General features: G+C 40.7%; 1 protein-coding gene across 1 annotated transcript in view; it reads left to right on the top strand.

Moving 5' to 3' along the window:
• Positions 1–562: 562 nt before the first annotated feature.
• LOC118407271 (early endosome antigen 1-like) overlaps positions 563–22,912 on the top strand; it is a gene marked incomplete at its 3' end in the record, with an annotated part of 25,994 nt that continues 3,644 nt past the window's right edge. The window contains exons 1-26 of the mRNA XM_035807726.1: positions 563–681; positions 794–850; positions 1,876–1,995; positions 3,301–3,486; positions 3,631–3,774; positions 6,096–6,338; positions 9,203–9,272; positions 9,786–9,892; positions 10,622–10,708; positions 10,881–10,939; positions 11,549–11,689; positions 12,370–12,438; positions 12,973–13,066; positions 13,629–13,766; positions 14,378–14,464; positions 15,097–15,179; positions 15,781–15,874; positions 16,141–16,194; positions 16,329–16,430; positions 18,005–18,133; positions 18,553–18,687; positions 19,604–19,732; positions 20,298–20,420; positions 20,961–21,059; positions 21,764–21,853; positions 22,237–22,320. Coding sequence (XP_035663619.1) covers positions 625–681; positions 794–850; positions 1,876–1,995; positions 3,301–3,486; positions 3,631–3,774; positions 6,096–6,338; positions 9,203–9,272; positions 9,786–9,892; positions 10,622–10,708; positions 10,881–10,939; positions 11,549–11,689; positions 12,370–12,438; positions 12,973–13,066; positions 13,629–13,766; positions 14,378–14,464; positions 15,097–15,179; positions 15,781–15,874; positions 16,141–16,194; positions 16,329–16,430; positions 18,005–18,133; positions 18,553–18,687; positions 19,604–19,732; positions 20,298–20,420; positions 20,961–21,059; positions 21,764–21,853; positions 22,237–22,320 — 2,781 coding nt within the window. The remainder of the gene's footprint in view (positions 682–793; positions 851–1,875; positions 1,996–3,300; positions 3,487–3,630; positions 3,775–6,095; positions 6,339–9,202; positions 9,273–9,785; positions 9,893–10,621; positions 10,709–10,880; positions 10,940–11,548; positions 11,690–12,369; positions 12,439–12,972; positions 13,067–13,628; positions 13,767–14,377; positions 14,465–15,096; positions 15,180–15,780; positions 15,875–16,140; positions 16,195–16,328; positions 16,431–18,004; positions 18,134–18,552; positions 18,688–19,603; positions 19,733–20,297; positions 20,421–20,960; positions 21,060–21,763; positions 21,854–22,236; positions 22,321–22,912) is intronic.

Below are 22,912 nucleotides of genomic sequence, written 5' to 3'. Positions count from 1 at the left end.
TTATGCAAATGTAATATAATTTTGCATAATTAGTATTTCACTTTGTACAACATTGTCTGAGGTACCTACATACCAAAAATCATGAAAATCCGCTGTTCCTTTCTTGAGTTATCGTCTTCAGAAGTTTTTGACAAAAATGCCCCTGCTATCCCAAAACTAGACGCTAGGGGGCCCAAACTTATGTCACTTATTTCTGAGCGCAAGAGCTATGTAACACATAAAAATTGGGACCATAGCTTGTTCAGAACACGAGATAGCAAAACCGGAAGTTGCGCTGCAGTACCAAGGGAAGCCGCTAGGGGGCCCAAAATCTAATCACTTCCAGCTTTCATCACACCCTACCAACACACCAAGTATGAAACCAATCCATCCAGCCGTTCTTGAGTTATCTTGTTGACAGACAGACAGACAGACAGACAGACAGACACACAAACGCAGGGTAAAATATAACCTCCATGACATTTCATGGAGGTAACAATGTCAACATTTTCACTGAGATAAAAACTGTGTTCTGCTAAAACATGCCAATCTCTGACTAAAAGCGCCTTCTAGCGACTTTCTGAACCTTTACCGTGACCTTATTAGGTCAGAGTGTCCCATTTTGGATTGTGGGTAAAATCCAACATGGCGCAGCTCCTGAATCGACTTCGGGCGGCGAGGCGAAAAGATTCGGAGGAACAAGTAAGCAAGCCTTAAACACGTCTTTAAGACACTTCAAGCAATTCTCTTAAGGATTACAGACTTTGAAGAATGATTTGATGAGTGTTAAAGTTGTTGTCGTTTGTTTTAACAGACGCGAGAGAGCAGTGCCCCTCCTGTGCCCGGCCCCTCCCCCGAAGACGAATGCTCGGTATGTAAACATTATCATGTGATTTCCTTTCTAACACGTTTTGTTCAAAACGATCTTCTTGTTGCTATCACTCAATAGACAAGTATTCCTCAATTCTACATCTTTATTTTGTGCTGTAAGCGTTTAGGTGAGGTTTAAAGTCAAGTTTGCTTGTCACAAATGGCGGATCTGTTTTTACTATCACTGTATCAGGAAGTCGGCCTCTGGTGGAATGTACCATGTGACTCCAGGGGGATTAGTTACTAGTAGAGTGATCTTACTGTAAAAGGGAAAATGTTTGCAGTGGTTTTTAGTTCACGATTTTGAATACTGCACTGGAAACTTGGGACTTCTCAGTATTCTGCTTGCCTTCCCCATTGTATAAACCATGAACTTACAGTCACCGCAAATTTCTCTCTTACATAAATTTACAAGAAATAAAATCCTACCTTGCGAACATTTTTCCTTTTACAGTAAAAGACAGATGCTACATCTATGACATCACCATTCTTAAGATCCATATATCTTTTATCCTCAATTTATTTAGCGAAGCATTGCTTTTTGCGTGCATTCTTGCCCACTTAATAATTGATCTATTGTTTATTTTCCAGCTTGGTCGTAAAACAGTATCGTAGCTCTAATTGTAGCCAATGTCAACATGTCTGCATAGCACATACTTGCCGTTAGTTTGGGTGTTGTTTCTCAGCATTTGTATGTGTAATTTACAGTCGAAATGGACATGATGTAATATCTCAATCAATGGTAAGCTAAAGCTAGTGTCCAAAGAAATTGAAGAATCTCACTTCACTTTCACTTTAGTTTTCTTCCAGCATTTGCCGTAGTGCAAAAGAAAACACAAATTGTTACATTCTTATATACTTTTTGATTTCTGCTTTGAAAGGTTTCATCTCCATTGAAGTTGTTTCCTGTGTTTATAGGAATGCAGGGATCTACAATTATTTACGAGGGAGAGTAGGAAAGTAATTCAAGTGCTTTCTACGTCCCCTCCATAACATTGGGCCTCATTATAAAACTATCGATTACAGGGGTTCATCTGTCCGATGTGCTTGCTGAGTCTTCCCTCAGCTGAGGAACTTCAGGCACATTATGAACATAACCACACTGAGGGGAATGCAGAGGAGTCTAAGATCTCTACACAAGACTCAGTAGGTCTCTTCTGTAGGAAAGGCGACTTGGGTAGTGGCTCTTAATGCTCTTAAGGTTGTTTGAAGCTTTTACAGGTGTGCAGTGGCTTTGGAATATACAGTCAAACCTGTCCATGGTGACCACTTAAGGGACTTTATTTCATTAAAAAGAGAAAATGATATATATGATTCTATCCAGTTTAGCCCACTGAAGAGCTATATTCTTCCACTGGTTGTGACAGAGAAGACAGATGTGTACTGTAACAGATTTTACAAGTTTATTGTACCATGGAAATTCTCCTAGCTCCAACCACAATGAACAATTGACCAAGGCTTAACGTTCTGTCATAAGACTGCAACTTTCTAGATCTGGTAGTGTCCATGTCGGGTTAGCGACACAGCCGGAATCAAACTCACAGCTTCTAGTTCCAGAGGCAGGGCCACTAACCACTGGACTACGAACTGATTCCCTGAAAGAAACACAGGAACCTTACTTTGGATGATGGGAAAAATAATAATCTTAAGGGAACACCAAAAGTTGACCAAAATGATGAGAGTTAAAATGGTCATTTAAGTACAGGTTTGACTGTTTTGCGTGGTGTGTTTTAATTGTGCCTTCTTCTTAAAACCTGATTTCTTCATCGTTCTGGTTTGTTTGTTTTTCAGCTGACGTCAATGTGGGGCGTTGCTCTAGCTTCCTCCAACACTTGGTTTTCTAACTTGTTTTCCAAGTCCTGCCCCTTTGTCTCCCAGCCGTTTCTCTTTGCTGAGATGGTTGCTGCTGTTTCCCTTATGTTTGTCTTTTTGCTGGTGCATTCCAACTTATCCTGAATATACTTAGGCCAGCCTACATGTAGCTACCCTCTTTATACCAGTATATGGAGTTCTCACCAGTGGAGCTAAATGTAAGGGGCCAGTATTTTGTATCCCCTATGCTGTGTTTTGAGCTCTTACATGTTCGCTTGTAGGGGGCTTTTTCCTAACACGTGAAATATTTGAAATTTGTCTGTCAAAATGCAGTAAATGGTGATTCTGGAGGTCATGAATTTAAAAAAAAAATTTCTAAGATGAGGATGCCTCTAGACCCCTCTACAATCTACAATGCTCATGCCTGTGCCTCTTGCCATGTGGTCTTGCTACACTAAGATACTCCCTACACTGTGAAAAAATCCTGGTGAGAACACTTGTATAGACAGTGACTGTGCTTTTTGCTGTCATTTAAGCTATCAAAGTTGCCTTAGGTGTTTTTTCTACCTTTCACCAGTGCACAGTCACAGTGACAAAATCAAGGATGCAGATCTAATATTTTTGGATTTTTTTTCCCAGGGTTTTATCTGCCCGATGTGTTTGCTGGCTCTCCCCTCCCCTGAGGAGCTCCAGTCTCACTATGAACAGTACCATTCTACAGGAGACACCGACAACTCTGCACCTAAACAACAGGTAAGGCTACAGTCTCACTATGAACAGTACCATTCTACAGGAGACTCCGACAACTCTGCACCTAAACAACAGGTAAGGCTCCAGTCTCACTATGAACAGTACCATTCTACAGGAGACACCGACAACTCTGCACCTAAACAACAGGTAAGGCTACAGTCTCACTATGAACAGTACCATTCTACAGGAGACACTGACAACTCTGCACCTTAACAACAGGTAAGGCTACAGTCTCACTATGAACAGTACCACTCTACAGGAGACACCGACAACTCTGCACCTAAACAACAGGTAAGGCTACAGTCTCACTATGAACAGTACCATTCTACAGGAGACACCGACAACTCTGCACCTAAACAACAGGTAAGGCTCCAGTCTCACTATGAACAGTACCATTCTACAGGAGACACATACAACTCAGTACAAAAACAACAGGTAAGGCTAGAGTCTCACTATGAACAGTACCATTCTACAGGAGACACCGACACTACACGAAAACTTGAATATCCGGTCGTTTTTGGGGTTGCATATGTCCCGTGAAACCTGGTGTATCCGCGGCATGTGCAGTCATATCCTGTTATGACAAGCGCGGGTCCTGCATATTACCGCTTATGCCTGCACATCCGGTAATTAGACATGTATGGGGATATGCGGCCCCTGCTCACGTCTCGTGTCTTGAGTAATGCCAAACAAGAGACCATCTTGTGTGTGAATTGATAGACGTAATGATGCTTTGTCATAAGAATAGGTTTGAGTAAGATTGGTAAAGGACATCCGCTTTACATAAAAGTACTCTCCAAGCGGATGTTTATTGACTTGTCTGGCATTTTCAGTCAACAAAACTCACAAACGCCTGATATAAACGAATGCATTGTTTTACAAAAACAAAGAAAGGCCTACGCACGAATGGCGCGTATCATCGTTTTCCAATGAATTGTTATCTAGAACGAACACTAAAAATAACTTTGAGGGCATCGTATACCAGCGTTTGGTATTATTATATTCTTAAGCTTCGGTTTTACGTTTTTAGCTAATCAACTAATTTTACTTTTTTTTTTTTAACTTTTGACACAAAAGAAAACATGGCTTACCCACGCTCAATTTTAATATTCGTTTTTTTTTTTGCTGCGGCAGTTTGTTGCCTAGATTGAACTACACGAAATGGACATTCTAAGTAAAATCTAACACGTTTGATGATAACATTCTCCACCATTCTATGGTGGGGTAGTCATTTTACGCCCTAAGCTTATCAATGAAACGGCCGCTTCAGTCTAAAGACCAATGTTGTGCTTTTGAAACAAAAGAAAACATGGCGTATATGATATACCCACGCTCGCATTGGAAGCCTTCATTCGTTTTTATCCTTGTGGATAATGCTTGTTGCAACAACAATATGTTTGTTACCAGACTGATGTATGAAATCATTAACATTTACAGTAACACATTTTCACCTAGTTCCTTGTGGGTATTGTTTGACCTATTGTGTCTGTCTGTATGCAAATACTCATCAGAACTAGCCAATTGTATTTCACACAGCATGTAGGTGTTTGAAAATATGGACCAATCAACACACGTCAACATTTTCAAATTTTACAGTTGGCATTTCAGAGCTAGACTTCTTTCTGTGAGGTTGCGCTTTTACGCAACGGATCCCGATAGCTGGATATCTGCATGCATGGCAGACAACGTCAGTGAACACTGAGGGATTTAGAATGATACGACCTCGAAACTAAACAACATCTTGCCGCGTGGAATTTGAACTGCCTACGCTGGAAGGATTGGATTCTGCTTGGAGTGTTAAACAACTGTAATTTTATAGCTAGTATCCAGCCTCGCGCGCGGGCAGGCTCTGTAGAGTACGGTGGGGTACGACTGACATGCCCGGTTGTGATTTTGCGGACGGTTTGAGACTACGTCACACGTCGCCATGTAGGGCTGGCTTAAAAGTTGCTGCCGGAGGCGGTGGTTGCCTCGGGTGATTTCTGCTTCGGCCCCGTGGACAATGGAGGCTGCCCACCCGTGTCGCGATGGATCAATGGTTACCACAAATCTTCACGTTCACGTTTAGAAATTTTGCCGCAGCTGTGCTCCTGACTAACAAAAGTCTGTGCAGAAGACGGGTGGACAACAGAATGTATGATAGCGGGAATGCAGAACTTCACAAGACGTAAAAGGAGCATCATTCCCAGCACATATGGAGGAAATCGGCAGGATAGTCTACTGTCCAGAAATACTTTGAAAAAATAAAGAAACTTCATTCACCATTCAGAAAGAATAAAAGCAAAATAAACACACTACAGGGAGGGGGGATCCTAGGTAGGGCAGGGTAGTAAAACAAAGCTGCTTTCAATGACAAAGGGTGCTCTAGTCGAGACCTGGGTGAGATAATTAGGTGATAATTAGGTGCTAACAAGGGTGCATGTCCCGAATAGGCAGGCATATGCAGGAAATTTGGGTCGGATGGGCGGACATGGGCGGGACATGCACCGGGATGGCCAGGCACATATGCAGGCATTATCGGCCTCCATATGTCCCGCACACTAATAGTTGTGAATCTCCGGGTCATATGCAGGTCCGTCTATACCAAGTGTGCGGACGGCATATACCCGTTATCGGCCACATATTTTGAATATCTGGGTTTATATGCAGGAGTATTCGACCCAGATATTCGCTTTTTCGTGTAGTGCGACAACTCTGCACCTAAACAACAGGTAAGGCTCCAGTCTCACTATGAACAGTACCATTCTACAGGAGACACTGACAACAATGCACCTAAACAACAGGTAAGGCTACAGTCTCACTATGAACAGTACCATTCTACAGGAGACACCGACAACTCTGCACCTAAACAACAGGTAAGGCTACAGTCTCACTATGAACAGTACCATTCTACAGGAGACACCGACAACTCTGCACCTAAACAACAGGTAAGGCTACAGTCTCACTATGAACAGTACCATTCTACAGGAGACTCTGACAACTCTGCACCTAAACAACAGGTACTCTCACCTCTCAAATAGAAGTACCCCCTGGAATAAAAGTACCCCCCGGACAAATCTTCAAAATCTAATAAAAGTACCCCCTGGAATAAAAGTACCTCCCGGAAAAAAACCAAATTGACATGTAAACTGGGTCTGCCTGCTCGTTTGCACTTGTTTGTGGTGTTTAGGCATACCGATGTAAACTGTGTCCATGCTACTTCTGTCCAAGAGAAGATGATAAGTAGGTTGAGGTTCTCTTTATTTATTTATGCCTGAGTACCGTATCAGTATAGTGTAATTGTATATATAATGAACAGAATAACCATAGTTATCTTGTTCGATATATTATCTTTTTTTTCCATTTTGTAATAAAAGGTAATATATTAGATTGATTTATAGTATTCGTAATTTTGTGAAAATTTACATGATACTTGTACATACATTTTCTACTTGGAACTTGAAGCAAGTGATCATGGAAAATTTTTGTAATACTTCAAAAAGAATGGCTATATCACACTGCCATAATCTTAGAATGTTTATCATATTTGGACTTTTGTAATTGGTTAGATTGGGCCTTGAAAAATGTCATATATGTATATATAGAGAGAGAATAATACATTTGACCTGTACACATGTAATCTATTCACAATTTGCTGTGAGCTACACGTAGTTATTACATCCCATGGTTCAAAATACACGATGGAAGAAGATTGAAGTGCACTGACCAAGTGAAGCTTTTAATGTGTAAAGGCTAGCTACAAATATCAGCACCTATTCCTCTCTGCATCTCTTGTTATCAATTCTAGAAATTTAGTGAGAGAAAGAAGTCAAAGAACACAGAAAATATTCAACATTTTACACCTCCCCCTACATTCATATCGTATTGCTGATTCCTCTGCAGGCATTGCCGCAAGACAGAAAAAAAACACGTTCCTTTGAGCCCTTTGTAAATTTTGACTCCAGCTTTGAAACTGATACACACCAAATACACCCCCACCTAACTCCTTCTGCTTTTCCCCCTACCCGTTCACCTTTTCCCCCGGACTTCCTCTTAACCCCCGCCGTACTTCATCTGTGCCCCCGTCATTCCTCTTTACCCCCGGTGTAATTCTGCTTTTCCCCCGCCCTTTTCCTTTTCCCCCAATGGCCGCCGTCAACCCGAAGGGAGTGCTGACGGCATTTGGATTTTCCAAAACATAGAATGAAATCGGAAGCCTAGGATCATAGGCGAGTGCACTTAAATGACAGTAACAAACGCTCAGAAACATATCTGATGGCAACAGTGCTCCAACTTTTCAAAAATATTTCATATTGTATATTGTTAGTTCAGTTTCTACTTTGATAAAATGACCAAAAGTATCTGCTATCGTGAAGAACTTTCAACAGCCTCCCACGGCCTGATCGGAACGTACCAAGTGTCTGAGGGACAAGTGTCTGATTATATATTTTTTGCCTCCATAAAAATGATACTAATGCTGTTAAGTGGAGGGAGGCGCGGAAGTTACATGGAAAAAGTGTTGAGAACGAGGAGGAAACATATTTGTACTAGTAGTTGTATTTGTACAAGTTCCACGAAAAAGATTGTCATACAAGAACACTCCCTCGGAAAGCCGACACTCTTGGCTTGCCACATGGGAGACCCGCCCCTGTGCGTACTGGGGGACCTGATAAGTCACGTCAGGCAGCTCCACCTAAAATAGTAAATTTTGAGCAAAATACCACGGAAATATCGGCAGAAAACCGCAAAATTTCAATATTTTTGGGGTCCTAGGTTAGTAATGAAAGCCCCAATTTGAAAAAATAAATAAACGTACCGTCTAAAATAAGAATGTACCGGGTGGATTTTGAGGCTGAAAAAAATAAACGTACCGGTACGTTTATTTGAGAGGTGAGAGTAAGGCTACAGTCTCACTATGAACAGTACCATTCTACAGGAGACACAGACAACTCTGCACCTTAACAACAGGTACATGTAACAATTATACCGGTGCAATGGTCGAGTGGGTAGCGTGTTTGCCTTGCATTCTGTAGGTCGTGAGTTTGATCCTTGGCCGAGTCATACCAAAGACTTTAAAAATGGTACATGCTGTTTTATCTGCCTAGCACTCAGCATTTGGGAAAGAGTATGGCAGTTGAACACACAGACCACTACCAGTGGACTAGCCCCCTGCTGTAGTGATTGCACAAAGTTGTATGACCCATTGCTACTCAAACGGAGATGGGCGCCGCCCTATATGCGCCGTCAGGCACGGAAAGGACTTTGACTTTTTGATGTAACAAATTGTAACCTTTTACTTCCACAATCATTATGCCACAAATACAAGTAAACCTAAGATGAGAAGTTTGCCTAGCCTGATTTAATCTTGCTTATAGCAGCCCACCCAACATCCCTGGGAGGGGCCAGTTACAGCCCCAGACAGCAAAATTTATTTTATACAGTCTAGAGTTTGCCTTTGCCAAAAATTAAGTGATTCAATACTGGCAAAGGTGTTAAATTGTAGGCAAATGGTTGCAATCCCTTAGTGCATGCAAGGTAACTAATATCAAAATCAATGTAAAATTGATATAGATTAATGTAGAGCTGTTAGTTTAAATTGATTGCTAAGGGCTTGTTCGTATTGAATAATCATCATACAGTAGCTATCTTAGATGTCCTGTTCATATATGAAAAAAAGACTGTCTTTGCTTGTTGTTGGTTTAGCAACAGCCTACTTGCAAATCCTATGACATCAAAGTTGTACGTCGGCCTAAGACAAATGCAATCACAGGATAAGAAAGCAGAATTTACATGTTGTTTTTTTCTCCACCAGCCCCAACCAGACCCTCAGGACAGTGTGGTCAAACAGCAGCTGAAAGAGTCCGAAGAGAACAGATCACTCAGTAGGTTTTTATTTTTTTGATAGGGATACATACTAGTGGAGATTCAGTAGACATGTACCTTGCTTATACGAGCCATAGCTGTTTTTGTTTCCATCTGGGGTATTCTACGTCTGTGTTAGCTCATATTTTAATTAGCAGATCAAATTACTAGTTTATATAATTATGTAAATTAATCTTTCGCTTTCAATTACTTTCTTCCTGACAGTGCATTATCATGACATCACTGCGATCACTCATATTGCTAAGCTTTGTCCCATATGTCCTTATGTCTGACAGAAGAACCATATAAAAGTGTTAAGTCTTTCTTAGTTTTCTTGCACATGTGTAGTTCAGACTGTTTTCTTAGTTAAACAATAATACATAAATCTGAAAATATAAAAGGGCACTTGAAGTGCATTAAGGTTTTAACCTGTCTCAGGAAGTTGTTAGAATACAATTTGTGACATGCTCTGCGCTAGATGGTTTTGTAGATAAAGGAATTCACTGGATGATTCTCCTGTCCTTTCTCCACAGTCCAGTCGGAAGTGGTCCTTCTAAGGAAACAGTTGGCTGATGCCATCGAGAGTTCCATCACTGCCAGGAGGGAGAAGGAAACACTGGAGCAGAAGGCTGCAGCTATGGTGGGGATACTTTCTATTTCTTAACATCATTGTAAAGATGGCACAAGCATAATTTTAAACTTAAAGAAAGACGGTGTTATGGCAGAGTGGGTAGAGTGTTCGCCTTGCATTTTGTAGATCATGACATGAGTTTAATCCCTGGCAGAGTCATACCAAAGACATACTAAAAATGGTACATGCTGCTTTCTAGATGCTTAGCAGTCAGTATTCGGGAAATAGTATGGAAAATAAGCACACACCGTGCACCTGTGGACTAGCCCCCTGCTGTAGTGATTACACAAAGCTGTGTAGCCAAGGGCCACTGAAATGGAGATGGGCACCGTCCTATGCAACATCTGGTGCTGGAAGGATTTAAGCGTTAACTTTTTAAAGATGGCACAAGATGGGTTCCTCATGTATATCAATTCATCCTTTTACCGACAGGGTTACTATTTTCGTGTCATTTATGCATGTGTGTGCGTGAACAGCATAACTCAAAACGCTGTTGAAGGAATCTAATAGTATGTAGTAGGTGGACTTTCTAAGGTCTTGATATCTCGTGTTCTTGACATACTTTGGTCATGATTGTTTGAGTGCCACTGGTAGATAGCACTTGGGGCAGATATTGCTATATACATGAGTAGTCTAGATTCAAGCCTTCTGGTAGCTCTTTTGGAACTTCATTTTGTTCCAGACTTTGATTCCTGATTTAGTCAACACATTTCTTTCAATTCCTTGTGACTTTCACAGGCTCGAGAGAAGGTCCAGCTCCAGTCCAAGGTTGATGAGGAGACTGGGATGAGGATGGGACTACAGGAACAGGTGGCTACGCTACAGGTAAACAAATAAACAAACAAACAAACAATCAAACAAACAAACAAACTAGAAGATAATCTCCTCACTGCTAAAGTTTTAGAAACTTCAAGGATGTCATATTTATTTTATCTCATATTTTGTCTGTACATGATAGTACTTTTGGATGGATGTAACATTGTCTCTTTTTTTGCAGAGCCAAGTCAAGGAAAAGACAACATGGGCTCAGAGTTTGGAATCACAGCTTCAACAAAGGTACTGACAAATTAATGTATATATTTGTATGCATCGATATCTCATCCTTCACATCTGCTCCCCCTTTCATACAGTGATTCTGATGTAATCCTAATGTGAGCATTGCTATGTGTGTGGCACCATGTTAGCACATCAAGTTTTCAATGATGACATCATCAATCAGTTGTACATTTTTTTGGCTTATTTTTTTGGCTCCCTGTACTCAACTGTGCTTTTGAGAACCGTGACCAATTTCTTTCAATGTGTTGGAAAGTTTCTAGCCAGCGTCCTTCCTTCCATTCTTTGACAAAATTTTGCATTTGGGGATGGAAAAATATTTGCCCATTGCCATCCACAAAAATCGTCATGTAAATATATGCATTTAACCTAGCTGAGTTTACTAGGAAAATCTCCCCCTTGAAATAATGAAATAGCATTTCAGAGGGTCTAGACTTTTTCTGGGAGAGCATGCTACCGGAATGCCTTGGATCCACGTGCCTTCAACAGGATTTTGATTCAAAATCCAGGGGACTGAAAAAAAAATTCAGGCTGGCTGGAACACTGCATCATTCTATTTTATTTCTGCACTACATGTATGTGGAATATCTTTTCACTTCTCTTTACCCCCAGACCAGGTGCAGATGATGTCCTGGTCCTGAGGAGAGAGCTGGTGAACGCCCAGCAGCTGATGGACAAGTTAACTCTGGAACAGGAGGAAGAAAACAACAAGCTGAAGGAGGAGTGTGTGGAACTGCAGTCAAAGAACACTGAGTAAGTCTTACAGGAATCAGGCAGGTGTTATAGCCTAAAGGTAGCACCATAGTGGATAACAATCCACTTCAAAGGGGAGTGTGTTGTTATCCACTGTGTCTAGGGCATGGTATTGGAATGTGGAGCCCAACCCTCTCCTCTGCATTTTACCTCCCAAATACAAACTCTGCTGTCAGGGGCTGTAACTGGCCCCTCCCCTCTAGGAGGCCGGCGGATGTTGGGCAGGCTGTTATAAGTGAGATTTAATCAGGCTAAGCCAAAGTCAGGTACCCATTTGTAAGTGAAGAATGTCTGGTGAAGTGCCTCTGGCTTTTGGGAAAGAGTCTTACCATGAACATAATCAGAAATTTGATACATTACCAGTGGACTAGCCCCCTAATTTACATATATTGTGGCCCAAGGCTGAAGAAACAGAGATGGGCACTGTCCTATATACACCAAATGGAGTGGGAAGTATTTTGACTTTTGAGTAAAATTTGACTCACAGACATAATTTTCTGAAATGCATAACTTGAGGTTTATAATTATGCACTTTGTTTTGTTTATTATATCCGTTGATTTTCTTTACTTGACTTTGAGGGTGTGGTTTTATAAATTTTGATTCTAGTGTCCTTTTTTTGTACAATGCATAACTTAATTTTGATTTTTTTTGTATCTTTTCATTTCTTTTTGGTCCTTAGGTTAGAAAAGTCAGTGAATGACATAAGGTCAGAGCTTGACAAGGCACCAAAGTCTGAAGACTTGGAAAGGTTTGTTTCACAGCTACTACCTAGTGCTTAGTGAATACATAGTCTCATAGACTACAACTTTAATACTGCCTTGTCGAAAGGCCTTCACCTCTCAGGGCAATTTTTTGTCAGAATAACACCCAGTTGCTCGAGCTCTGTTTGTAGCATATGTCTCCAGGTTTAGGTGTGGTCTTCCTCGCTCTCTTAATTCTTGTTCCTTTTTTAGGCTACCGTGCAGAGTTGCCTTAAAGTTTGCATTGTCTTTTCACAGGCATGTACTTCAATCCCCTCTCTGTCACGTAGAGCTACAAACTCTCTAATGTCTTACTAAACAACATCAGCATTCAAGGTTTTCACTGTGTACCTCAAAATGTTTGAATATTTCATTCTCTTTGGTATTGACATTAATATGAAAAATTACATGTAGTGGCAGGTACAAAAAAAGAGAAAAAGGAAAATTTTGAGCATGAATATTGTTGTTGAACATAATATACTATGTTGTTATTTTGCTCAGGAGATCTTTTTTCACTAACCTACATATTGTTAACTTTGCAGATTACAACAGACATCTGGGGAGGTCAGCCAATTGTCAGAACAGCTTCAGCAGTTGCAAGGGGAGAGAGCATCATTATCAGAACAGCTGAAGAAGGTCAGACAATGCTAATGATTAGGGGTGGGTACCGGTACAGAATATTCAGGTCCGGTTCAGGTCCAAAAGATCAGGTCCAGGTCCGGACCTGAACCTGGACCTGATGCAGTATGACTCATGCCAATGGTCCATTTCACTACAAAGAAATCTGTTTGGTGGAGTATTAGACTTAAACTGGCGTTTTAAAATCCAACAACGCTAACTGCACCTGTACGATTGATTGTAAAACTTTGGAGAAATGACTATAAACTCTACTATACTTCACTCTTCTTATTTTCTTCCACCTGCAAGCACCAAAACGTGTGAATACTTGATCAAATAATCTGTTAATTTTCTAATTTTAGGTCCAAAATTCGGACCACCTAATTTTTTCAGGTCCGTTTTTTCTGGAACGGTCCAATAAGAAAAAACGGTTTTGTACCGGTACGCTGTACCGATACCCAGCCCTATTAATGATTGATAATTTCTATTTTATGTTTTTCATTTCATGTATTTGCATAATTATCATACCTTTGATTGTTTTGAAAATTCACTGAAGCTAGAAACTACTTTTTCTTCTTAGACGGAGAATGCCATGAAGGAAAAGGAAACGACTTGCACCAAATTGGACCAACAGATGAAGGAGTGGCAACAGAAGCACCAACAGCTCCTCAGCGCCTCCAGCCAGGGGACACAGGAACTGCAGCTCAAGCTTAAACAGGTACAATAAGTCACTCATGTAGCCAATTGCCTTGTTAGTGATTTTTTTAAAACATTTTTTTTCAATTCTTCTTGACTTTCAATGGCAAGACTATCACAATCATCATTATTTCAGGATTTACTTATTTGTAGTTTAATTTCAGTTCAGGTACAGGTACAGTCAAACCTGTCTATAGCGGCCACTTAAGGGACTGAAGAAATTTTGCCACTGTAGACAGGTGGTCACTATAGAGAAAATTTTGATCAATTAGCCACAAGCAATAAGTTACTCATGATTTCAGTAAACACAAATCTTTCTCTCCTAGTAACATTGTGTCTGCAATGGCCAGGTGGTCGCTATGCAAAGGTGGCTGATAATACAGGTTTGACTGTACACCAAATGTTTAGGTTCAGACCTGTATCAGATGGGTTTTAGATACACAGCCCTAGTCCTATATGTGGCAAACTCCTAAAATAACCATACAATCACATATTTGTTGAGGTTGCCTATATAATTGATAGGAAATATTTTTGGAGCATTAGAAGGTATGGGCTACGTTTAGACATTACACTATTTCCTGCACAATGTTTGAAAGACAGAAATGAGATTGAGAGTTTTCTTTGTTTCCCCAGTGGGAGGACCAATGCCACCAGAAGGAGAGTGATGTGGAAAATCTACAGAAACAAGTGGATGATCTACATGTGCGATACCAACAGGAGGTGAGCTTGGATAAGAGGGTTCTTTCTTCACAACCGCAACATACAATCACACAGGACATTTTGATGACTGTCTGTCACCTTCTTAAGGGGAAATCTGACTTGTACTATAATTCCACACTGCAGTTAATGTGCTGCTGCAAACAGTGCAGTCCCAAATGTTAAAGAATACCATTTATGTGGTCCCAAACTTGAAATATACACAGTTATTGTCATGAATAAAATAAAGCAATAACAGAGTTGTGTCAGTTAATTCTCAAGAATGTGGTCCCAAACGTGACTGTGTCTGTATTCCCCCGTCATTTTGGTTCATGACTGAAGTAGATCTCCTGATTCTGAGGAGTTGAACTTACAAACAACTACCATCCAGTTTTAGTACCAAGCAAGCTACTATACGGATACTACCATATATATCACTGGATACATTTACTGTGTAGAAATTTGTAGAAATTATTGGATGGGAGACCGGGCGCATCCCTGTCTTGTATTCAGCTATTTGAAAGGGATTATCACCCTATAACTGTGTAAGGGGGGATATAACCCCGTCGTGTGAAAGCACATTGACCAATGATGATGATGTAGAAATTTGTCAAAGTAGAGAAAGATGTGGAGTGATGTGAAAATCTCCACAACAGGTGTCAGCAGGTGATGAGCTGAAGGTACAGGTGAGGAAGAGACAGACACAGCTGGAAGAACAAACAAGACATCTGCAGACCAAGTAAGTTGGAAGACTAAGCTTTCGATTCAGCAAGACTTTTTTTATGTAACAAATAAATGAGCACAAGGGGGTACAGGAAATACAGGTACAGGTATGATCGGCTCCAGATCTTCACCTGGACCCGATGTCTGTAAAAACTTGTGAATGGGCAGTACTCAAAACAATGGTTCACTTTGCTAAAAAAGCAATCTGTTTACTAAAGTATCCTACTTCTACTGGTATATCCTATCGTCATGTACTTATGCCTCTGTAAAAGTAGTCCAAAATTGACTGTAGACACTTGGTAAAAATTCTCTCTCCTCTACTTTGCTCTTGTTCTTTTCTTGGCTTGATAAGCTGCAAAACACATGAACTCTTGCCTGTATGATCTGTTCACTTTCTAATTGGTCCACAATCCAGTTCACTGATGTTTTAAACATTTTTTCCGGACTAGTCCAAAGAGAAAGACAGGTTCTGTTCCGGTACAATGTACATGTAATAGTACCTTACCCTAATGAGCACACTTCATGTTCAGAAGCTTGTAAGGAAAGGATAACAGGCAAGCCTAACTTACACCTGTATATTGAAGACCATAGATAACGTGGAATCTCTTGTCCCCCAGGGAAGCCCACAGCCAGCAGCAGGAGACCGCTATGCAGGAGTTGAAGGATCAGATTAGTAAACTGGAGGTGGAGAGGACTGACCTTATGGAGAAGGTGGGGGAAAACTACACACAATAAAAGTTATCTTGGTTACCTTGATTCTCATCTTGCTTATCACGTCGCATCGATGTATGCCTTTATAGATTTTTAGGGTGAAGCAGTCGTTAAAGGAAAATTTATGTATTGGATGACTTTCCTTGCTTTCAGTATAGTTATAATATATGTTAGTATAATAGTAGTATACTACAAATATCAAAAAAGATAAATGGATTCATTTATACTATAGATAAGATTCTGTTTTTGCTCACAACTTGTTACAGATCCAGGCAGGTGAGGGTGAGGCTACTGCAATCACACAGCTACAGCAGCAAAATGTGAGTGTCCATACAAACATAATGATATGTATTTTCTCCCTCAGTTTGTCAACATGTAGATGTCTGATTCATTAAGCAGTTGTGCTACTAACCCTTCAGTTGTAACTTAAGTGCTGCATTCCTGAATCTTCCAGGCTGCCCTGCAGAAGCAGCTTCAGTCGAGTCAGGAGGCAGCAGGTGCTCAGGTGAAGGAGCTGGAGACACAGATGGACACCCTGCACTCCCAACTGGCACAGGTAGGGGGGCCTATGGTATGGAACCATCCTCGTTAGGGATAGATAGAAAAGGTTAAAAAGGAACTAGAATTATCATCCAGGATTGGACTAGAATGGAATATGCCCAACAGATGAGAATAAAAAGTAAATGCATATCCTCTTGACTAAATGAAATGACATTCAGCACCAAGGACAGGTCTCTACTGTATGTGTACATGTGCAAAATGTTTAGCACCAAGGACAGGTCTATACTGTATGTGTGGATAGTGTTCAGCACTAAGGACAGGTCTATACTGTATGTGTGGATAGTGTTCAGCACTAAGGACAGGTCTATACTGTATGTGTGGATAGTGTTCAGCACTAAGGACAGGTCTGTACTGTATGTGTGGATAGTGTTCAGCACTAAGGACAGGTCTGTACTGTATGTGAGGATAGTGTTCAGCACTAAGGACAGGTCTGTACTGTATGTGTGGATAGTGTTCAGCACTAAGGACAGGTCTATACTGTATGTGTGTAAAATGTTTAGCACCAAGGACAGGTCTGGTCTGCATGTGTGGGTAGTGTTCAGTACCAAGGACAGGTCTGGTCTGCATGTGTGGGTAGTGTTCAGTACCAAGGACAGGTCTGGTCTGCATGTGTGGGTAGTGTTCAGTACCAAGGACAGGTCTGTACTGTATGTGAGGATAGTGTTCAGCACCAAGGACAGGTCTGTACTGTATGTGCGGATAGTGTTCAGCACCAAGGACAGGTCTATACTGTATGTGTGGATAGTGTCAGCACCAAGGACAGGTCTGGTCTGCATGTGTGGGTAGTGTTCAGTACCAAGGACAGGTCTGTACTGTATGTGAGGATAGTGTTCAGCACCAAGGACAGGTCTGTACTGTATATGCGGATAGTGTTCAGCACTAAGGACAGGTCTATACTGTATGTGTGGATAGTGTTCAGCACCAAGGACAGGTCTGGTCTGTATGTGTGTAAAATGTTCAGCACCAAGGACAGGTCTGGTCTGCATGTGTGGGTAGTGTTCAGTACCAAGGACAGGTCTGTACTGTATGTGAGGATAGTGTTCAGCACCAAGGACAGGTCTGTACTGTATATGCAGATAGTGTTCAGCACTAAGGACAGGTCTATACTGTATGTGTGGATAGTGTTCAGCACCAATGACAGGTCTGTACTGTATGTGTGGATAATGTTCAGCACCAAGAACAGGTCTGTACTGTCTGTTTCTGATAGTGTCCAGTACCAAGGACAGGTTTGTACGGTATGTGTTGATAGTGTACAACACCAAGACCAGGTCTGGTGTATTTGTGGATAGTGTTCAGCACTAAGGACTGTTCTGTACTGTATGTATGGATAGTGTTCAGCACCAAGGACAAGTCTACACTGTACATGTATATGTGGATAATGTTCAGCACCAGGGATGGATCTGCACTTTATGAGACTTTATGGATAATATTTTAGCACCGAGAACAGTGATAATGTTTTTGACAGTGATGGGTACCACAGATCTGTACTGTTTGAATAGTGTTCATTACCAGAAATGGGTCTGTACTGTTTGTTTGTGTTCACTACTCCCAAACTTTGTTTTCCCCCAGACCAAGAGTGATGTGGAGGCAGCTAACGACAGATGTACCAAGCTGGACACAACTCTACAGGACACCAACAGCAAACTTACTGCAGCCAAGGAGAAAACTGCAGAACTGGAGGCAGAACTCAAGAACAAGGTCAGTAATAATACTAATATTCTAAACAGAACAGAGAGGGACAAAACTCAGCTGTTCTTTTCATCAAATTCTATTTTCATTCCTAGTCTCATACCATTGGGTATTTTCCTTTCATGCGTTGTTGTGCTAGTGAAATATTAGAATGCAAATGAATTCCAAAGCGATAATTAGCTATTGTTAATCTTCAATTTTTATGAAGTAAAGCTCTGTTATTCCTGTAACGTGAAGATTTTTTTGTCAGTACTGTCGCATTTTGTATCCATTATCTTATGTTAAAAACTTGTAATACATATGTACTGTATTGTTAATGGCAACAGAGCTACAAGTGTAACTTTGATGCTCTCACACAGTTTGTTATGTTTATTGTGTTGATAAATAAATGACATTGTGACTTATGAATCTCCTTTTTCCCTGTGCAGGGCGACCTATTGGCAGCCTCTGAGGCAGCGAAGGCCGCTCAGCGTACAGACTTGGAAGGTCACCTGACCACGGCACGGGCAGCGCTACAGGAGAAAACACAGGAGTTAGCGCAGGTCAAAGGTCAGGCTGAGGAGGTGAGCTAGACTGTTTCACATTTATTGAGGTCTTGCTGACTAGTCAATGGTGGCCTGCTTCATTGTAGTGAAGAAGCAAAATTATTCACTGACTGTCGCATGATTTGATGAAAGTCTGGCAAAAATGGAAAAATAAAAACCTTTAAAATAGTGACAAATGTAATAGCAACCATTTTGAAGCAATACTAGAATTATTGCAAATGGCCATTTGGCAGGGCATGTAAAAATAGTAATCATAGATATTCTTCATTGTACCTTCATGCCCTACCGGGCAAACAAAAACAACTGTTGTCACAAAATGTACATGGTGACATTGACAATACTCCTAGTACTAAGCTGAAACATAGTATTACAGGGCTCCTGACTGCGACCAAGTTGGTCGCATATGCGAGTAGAATTCCCCTGATGCAACCAGATCTGTGACCACAGTCGCACAGTGCGACCTCTCACAATTAATCATCATTTATCATGCAGCCAAGTAGAATCTTTGCAGGGGAAGGCTATCCCTGCCAGGTGTCAGTTTCTTCCCCTGACAGGGATGGTCAACAGGGGGGGTCACACCTCATTAAGGTCTGCCATGTGTCTGTCTGTCTTCAATTACATGTATCAAGGAGGTTTAAAAAATGTATTTTCACTGGACCTTCATTTATTCCCTTTGTCGTGCTCCTAGATTTTTGCTGGTGCTCCTAAGTTTTAGGAGTTAGGAGCGGGGTGCTCCTAGGCCAAAAAGTTAGTCTGGAGCTCTGTATTACATGAAACTTCACTATATATGTCATAAGGTTTGGCTTCTTATCTCTGAGTGACAAAGATATGGCTTAAGATGCATTTTGTGTATGATGTAGTCAAAATGCATGAGGAACATGAATTTTTCAATAGATTTAAAGTGAAGAAATGTCTTGTGCAAATATTCCCATAGACTGTGTCCCAGCTGAGTACAGCGCGGGAACAGCTGAGCAGACTGGAGGTCAGTCTGAGTGAGATGAAGGACAGGCTGGGGGCGGAACAGCAGAGGGCCAAACAGCTGGACACCGACCTGGCACAGAAGGTAGGGACACAACTTTCTATTGGAATATATGTTACATATATATATTTCATTTCAATATGCAATACAAAAGAGTGGCATACAGCATGTACAAAGATGTGTACATATCATTATCAGACACAAAACTGCAGATTCTCTTACAGAATATCTTGTTTTCTAAGTTTCAAATGGCCTTTATATTATGTAAAGCATTAAGACTGTACACTGCTACATGTATAGGTTCACAGAGCACAATTTACTAATAGTGTAGCATACATGATTTTATTCTCATTTAGACAAGCAACCAAGAAAGGCAACTTATCAAACTAGAAATACAACATTTTTGTGATTGTGCGATATATTTTCCTGTAGCCTTTTGTCAAGCTACTTGCACACAATATTATGCCATTAGACTCGACCTACTGTATGGCTATAGTATTGGTCCATGACAGAAAGAAGAAGAACACACTAACATAAACAATATGTTTTCTCTATCAAGGAAAACATATCTAGATGTTGTATTTCAGCTATGGTGTGCCACAGTGTAAAAGTTATAGATAGTATTGTTTACTCTTTTTTAAAAATCCAGGCCAAGTCCCTATCAGAAGCTGAACAGCTGAAAGGAAAGATGCAGGTGGAGCTGGACAGCAGCAAACAGCTGCTGGAGGACAGGAACAGCCAGCTGGCCAGCCTGCAGCAGCAACTGGAGCAGGTAGGGGGCACTGACAGTTAACATATGGTAGTGAGTGACTGAGTGCATGTGAGTGTACATTATAACCAGCAAGCTTAAAGTTCACAGTTGTAGTTGAACTTGAGAGGTAATAACAATGGCCATTAACTAGACAGACAGCAAAAGCAGGAACAGCTCTAATCATAGTGGACAGTGTTTTGTTTATTTCTTTAATCCTTTGTTTATTCCTAAGAATCCTAAATCAGCTTGCAGACTGCTTTGTATTGAGACCATGAGGGAAAAGGTAAAAGGGTCAGACAGGATATAACAGACTGAGATACAGATAAACTTATCAAGGTCCTTCAGATTCTGTCAACACATATCATAACACATGCATGGTAAAAGCACATAATAGAGCAATAGCTGATGTATCGTTCATTTGGTCATTTCAATTGATTTGAGAGTTTCCAAGTTTGAGGCTGAGTGCATGTGTGTGTGCTTTAAGCAGAATCCATCAATTCCCAGCCAAAATCAAAGATGAAAAGAATATGGATGCCTTTTTTTAATGTTTTTATGTTTTAGGTGAAATCAGAAGGCAGTGCAGAGAAGACCAGGTTACAGGAACAGCTGTCGCTGGCACAGACAGTTAGGGAACAGCTAAAGAAGGACATACAGGAGAAGGTACAGTTAAAATCCCATTGAGGCCTGAATTCGCTTCTCTAGTTGAGAACCTTTTAGGTTTAAACATCTCAGCACCAAGGACATAGCCAAATCATCCAAAAATGTTTTCATCAGATTTGTAGAGTATACCTTTGGGAGAATTCTTTTACACAACACAACTAATATAATCAATTTGCTTGCTCAGACACCTTGAAGTTCAGAGCTTCTGACTTATGTAGCTGATGTAGGTGGCACTTTTGGTGCATTATGAGTGTTTTTGGGGAAAGAAGAAAATCTCCAATGTGGCTAAGTTGAATGGGAGAGGGCCAAGTTTATAGACAGGGAAGACAACAGGCGGATCCAATGCATGAAGGAGATGGTCTGGATGTAAGGAAGTCAACCCCAGTGATGAACCAGGACGAGGGGGGATACAAACTTGGCCACATTTGGGATTGTCATTTTGCCTGCAAAAGCGCCACCTATATAGCAGCCATAAGCAGAACTCCAGTTGGAAGCATTGAGGAAGGTGTCTGAGAGACATTGACACGTTTACTGAGCAAAGTGTAAAAGAAATTGGTTGTGTAAAAGAATCCTATATTCTGTAGCTAAATCTAAAGTACAGACATCCCATTCCCAACATGTGTGACTGTTTGAACTAGTTCTGGAAACTGTTGAATATTATTTATGGAATGTTCTTTATCTTGTACTTTTGACGTGTGTTTCAGATGTCTGCAACTGACAAGGTGGTAGAGAAGCTGAAGGAACAACTGGAAGAGAAGATGCTACTGGAGAAAGACTTGCTGCAACAGATCCAGGTGGGGAGTTCTTACTTAGTACCTGAAGGAGTGGCGTCGGGGGTGGCGTAACTGGTAGAGCGTTCGGCTCAGAATCTATAGGTCCTGAGTTCGATCCCCACCGTGCCCCACCCCGACGTTGTGCCCTTGGAAAGGCACTTTACACGACCTTCCTCACTTCACCCAGGTGTAAAAATGGGTACCTGACTTCGGTCGGGGAGGTAAAAGACTACCTTTACCTTCAGTCTGTACCGTGTATGTGTTACTGTTAATATAAGTTACAAAACTTTAGTGCAGTGCCACATTGTCCCTGTCTGTCTAAAAGCAAAATAGAAAAAAAGTTTTTTAAAGGCTTACATAGTTGGAATTTGACCAAAAGTGTTTCTTCTCTCCCTCACCCCCAGAACGAGAAGCAGCAGGTGGAGCGTCAGCAGGTGCAGATCCAGAACTACGAGTCGCAGGTGGTGCAGCTGCAGACGCAGCTCCAGGTGTGTAAGAAAAAACTCAAGAAGCTGAAAGAGAAAGAAAAGGCTTCTGCAACAAACTAACAGAATTCTATGTGACACATCACTTAACATTGGTTAAATTTGGAACTTATTTGCAATTTTTTACAAAAAAATGTAGATTTTGGGTTCTGTGTCATTAAATAGCCAACTGATCTGGAATTCGGTGTATGGGTGGCTTTACAGTGTATAATCATTTTATATATCTGAGAAAATGAAAATGGGGTTTGTGAAAATGGGGATTTAGAACTATTCACGTTTTAGAAATATTGAGTTTTAAATCATAAATGATCATAAAATAAAGGTTAACAATATTTTAATGGTTTTACATGGAACAGATTTCAAAGTGGTTTGCTTTATTACAATGGTCATTTCTATAAGAAAGTTACAGGTGAATTTTTAAATTATTATTATAAATATCCCACTTATTATAAGTTTAAAAACTTATAATAAGTGGGATATTTATAATAATCAAGATTGCTTAAGATACTAACAAGAGCAGATATTGAATGAGGCTGACTAAAATATTCTTTTCTTGACTAATAATTACAAGATGTTGCCATAAGGTCTAGTAGGT

Source organism: Branchiostoma floridae, unplaced genomic scaffold (genome assembly GCF_000003815.2).
Source record: "Branchiostoma floridae strain S238N-H82 unplaced genomic scaffold, Bfl_VNyyK Sc7u5tJ_1152, whole genome shotgun sequence".
NCBI lineage: Eukaryota > Metazoa > Chordata > Leptocardii > Amphioxiformes > Branchiostomatidae > Branchiostoma > Branchiostoma floridae.
The sequence above is the reverse complement of the archived record's forward strand: the minus strand, read 5'-3'. Positions and strand labels throughout refer to the sequence as shown.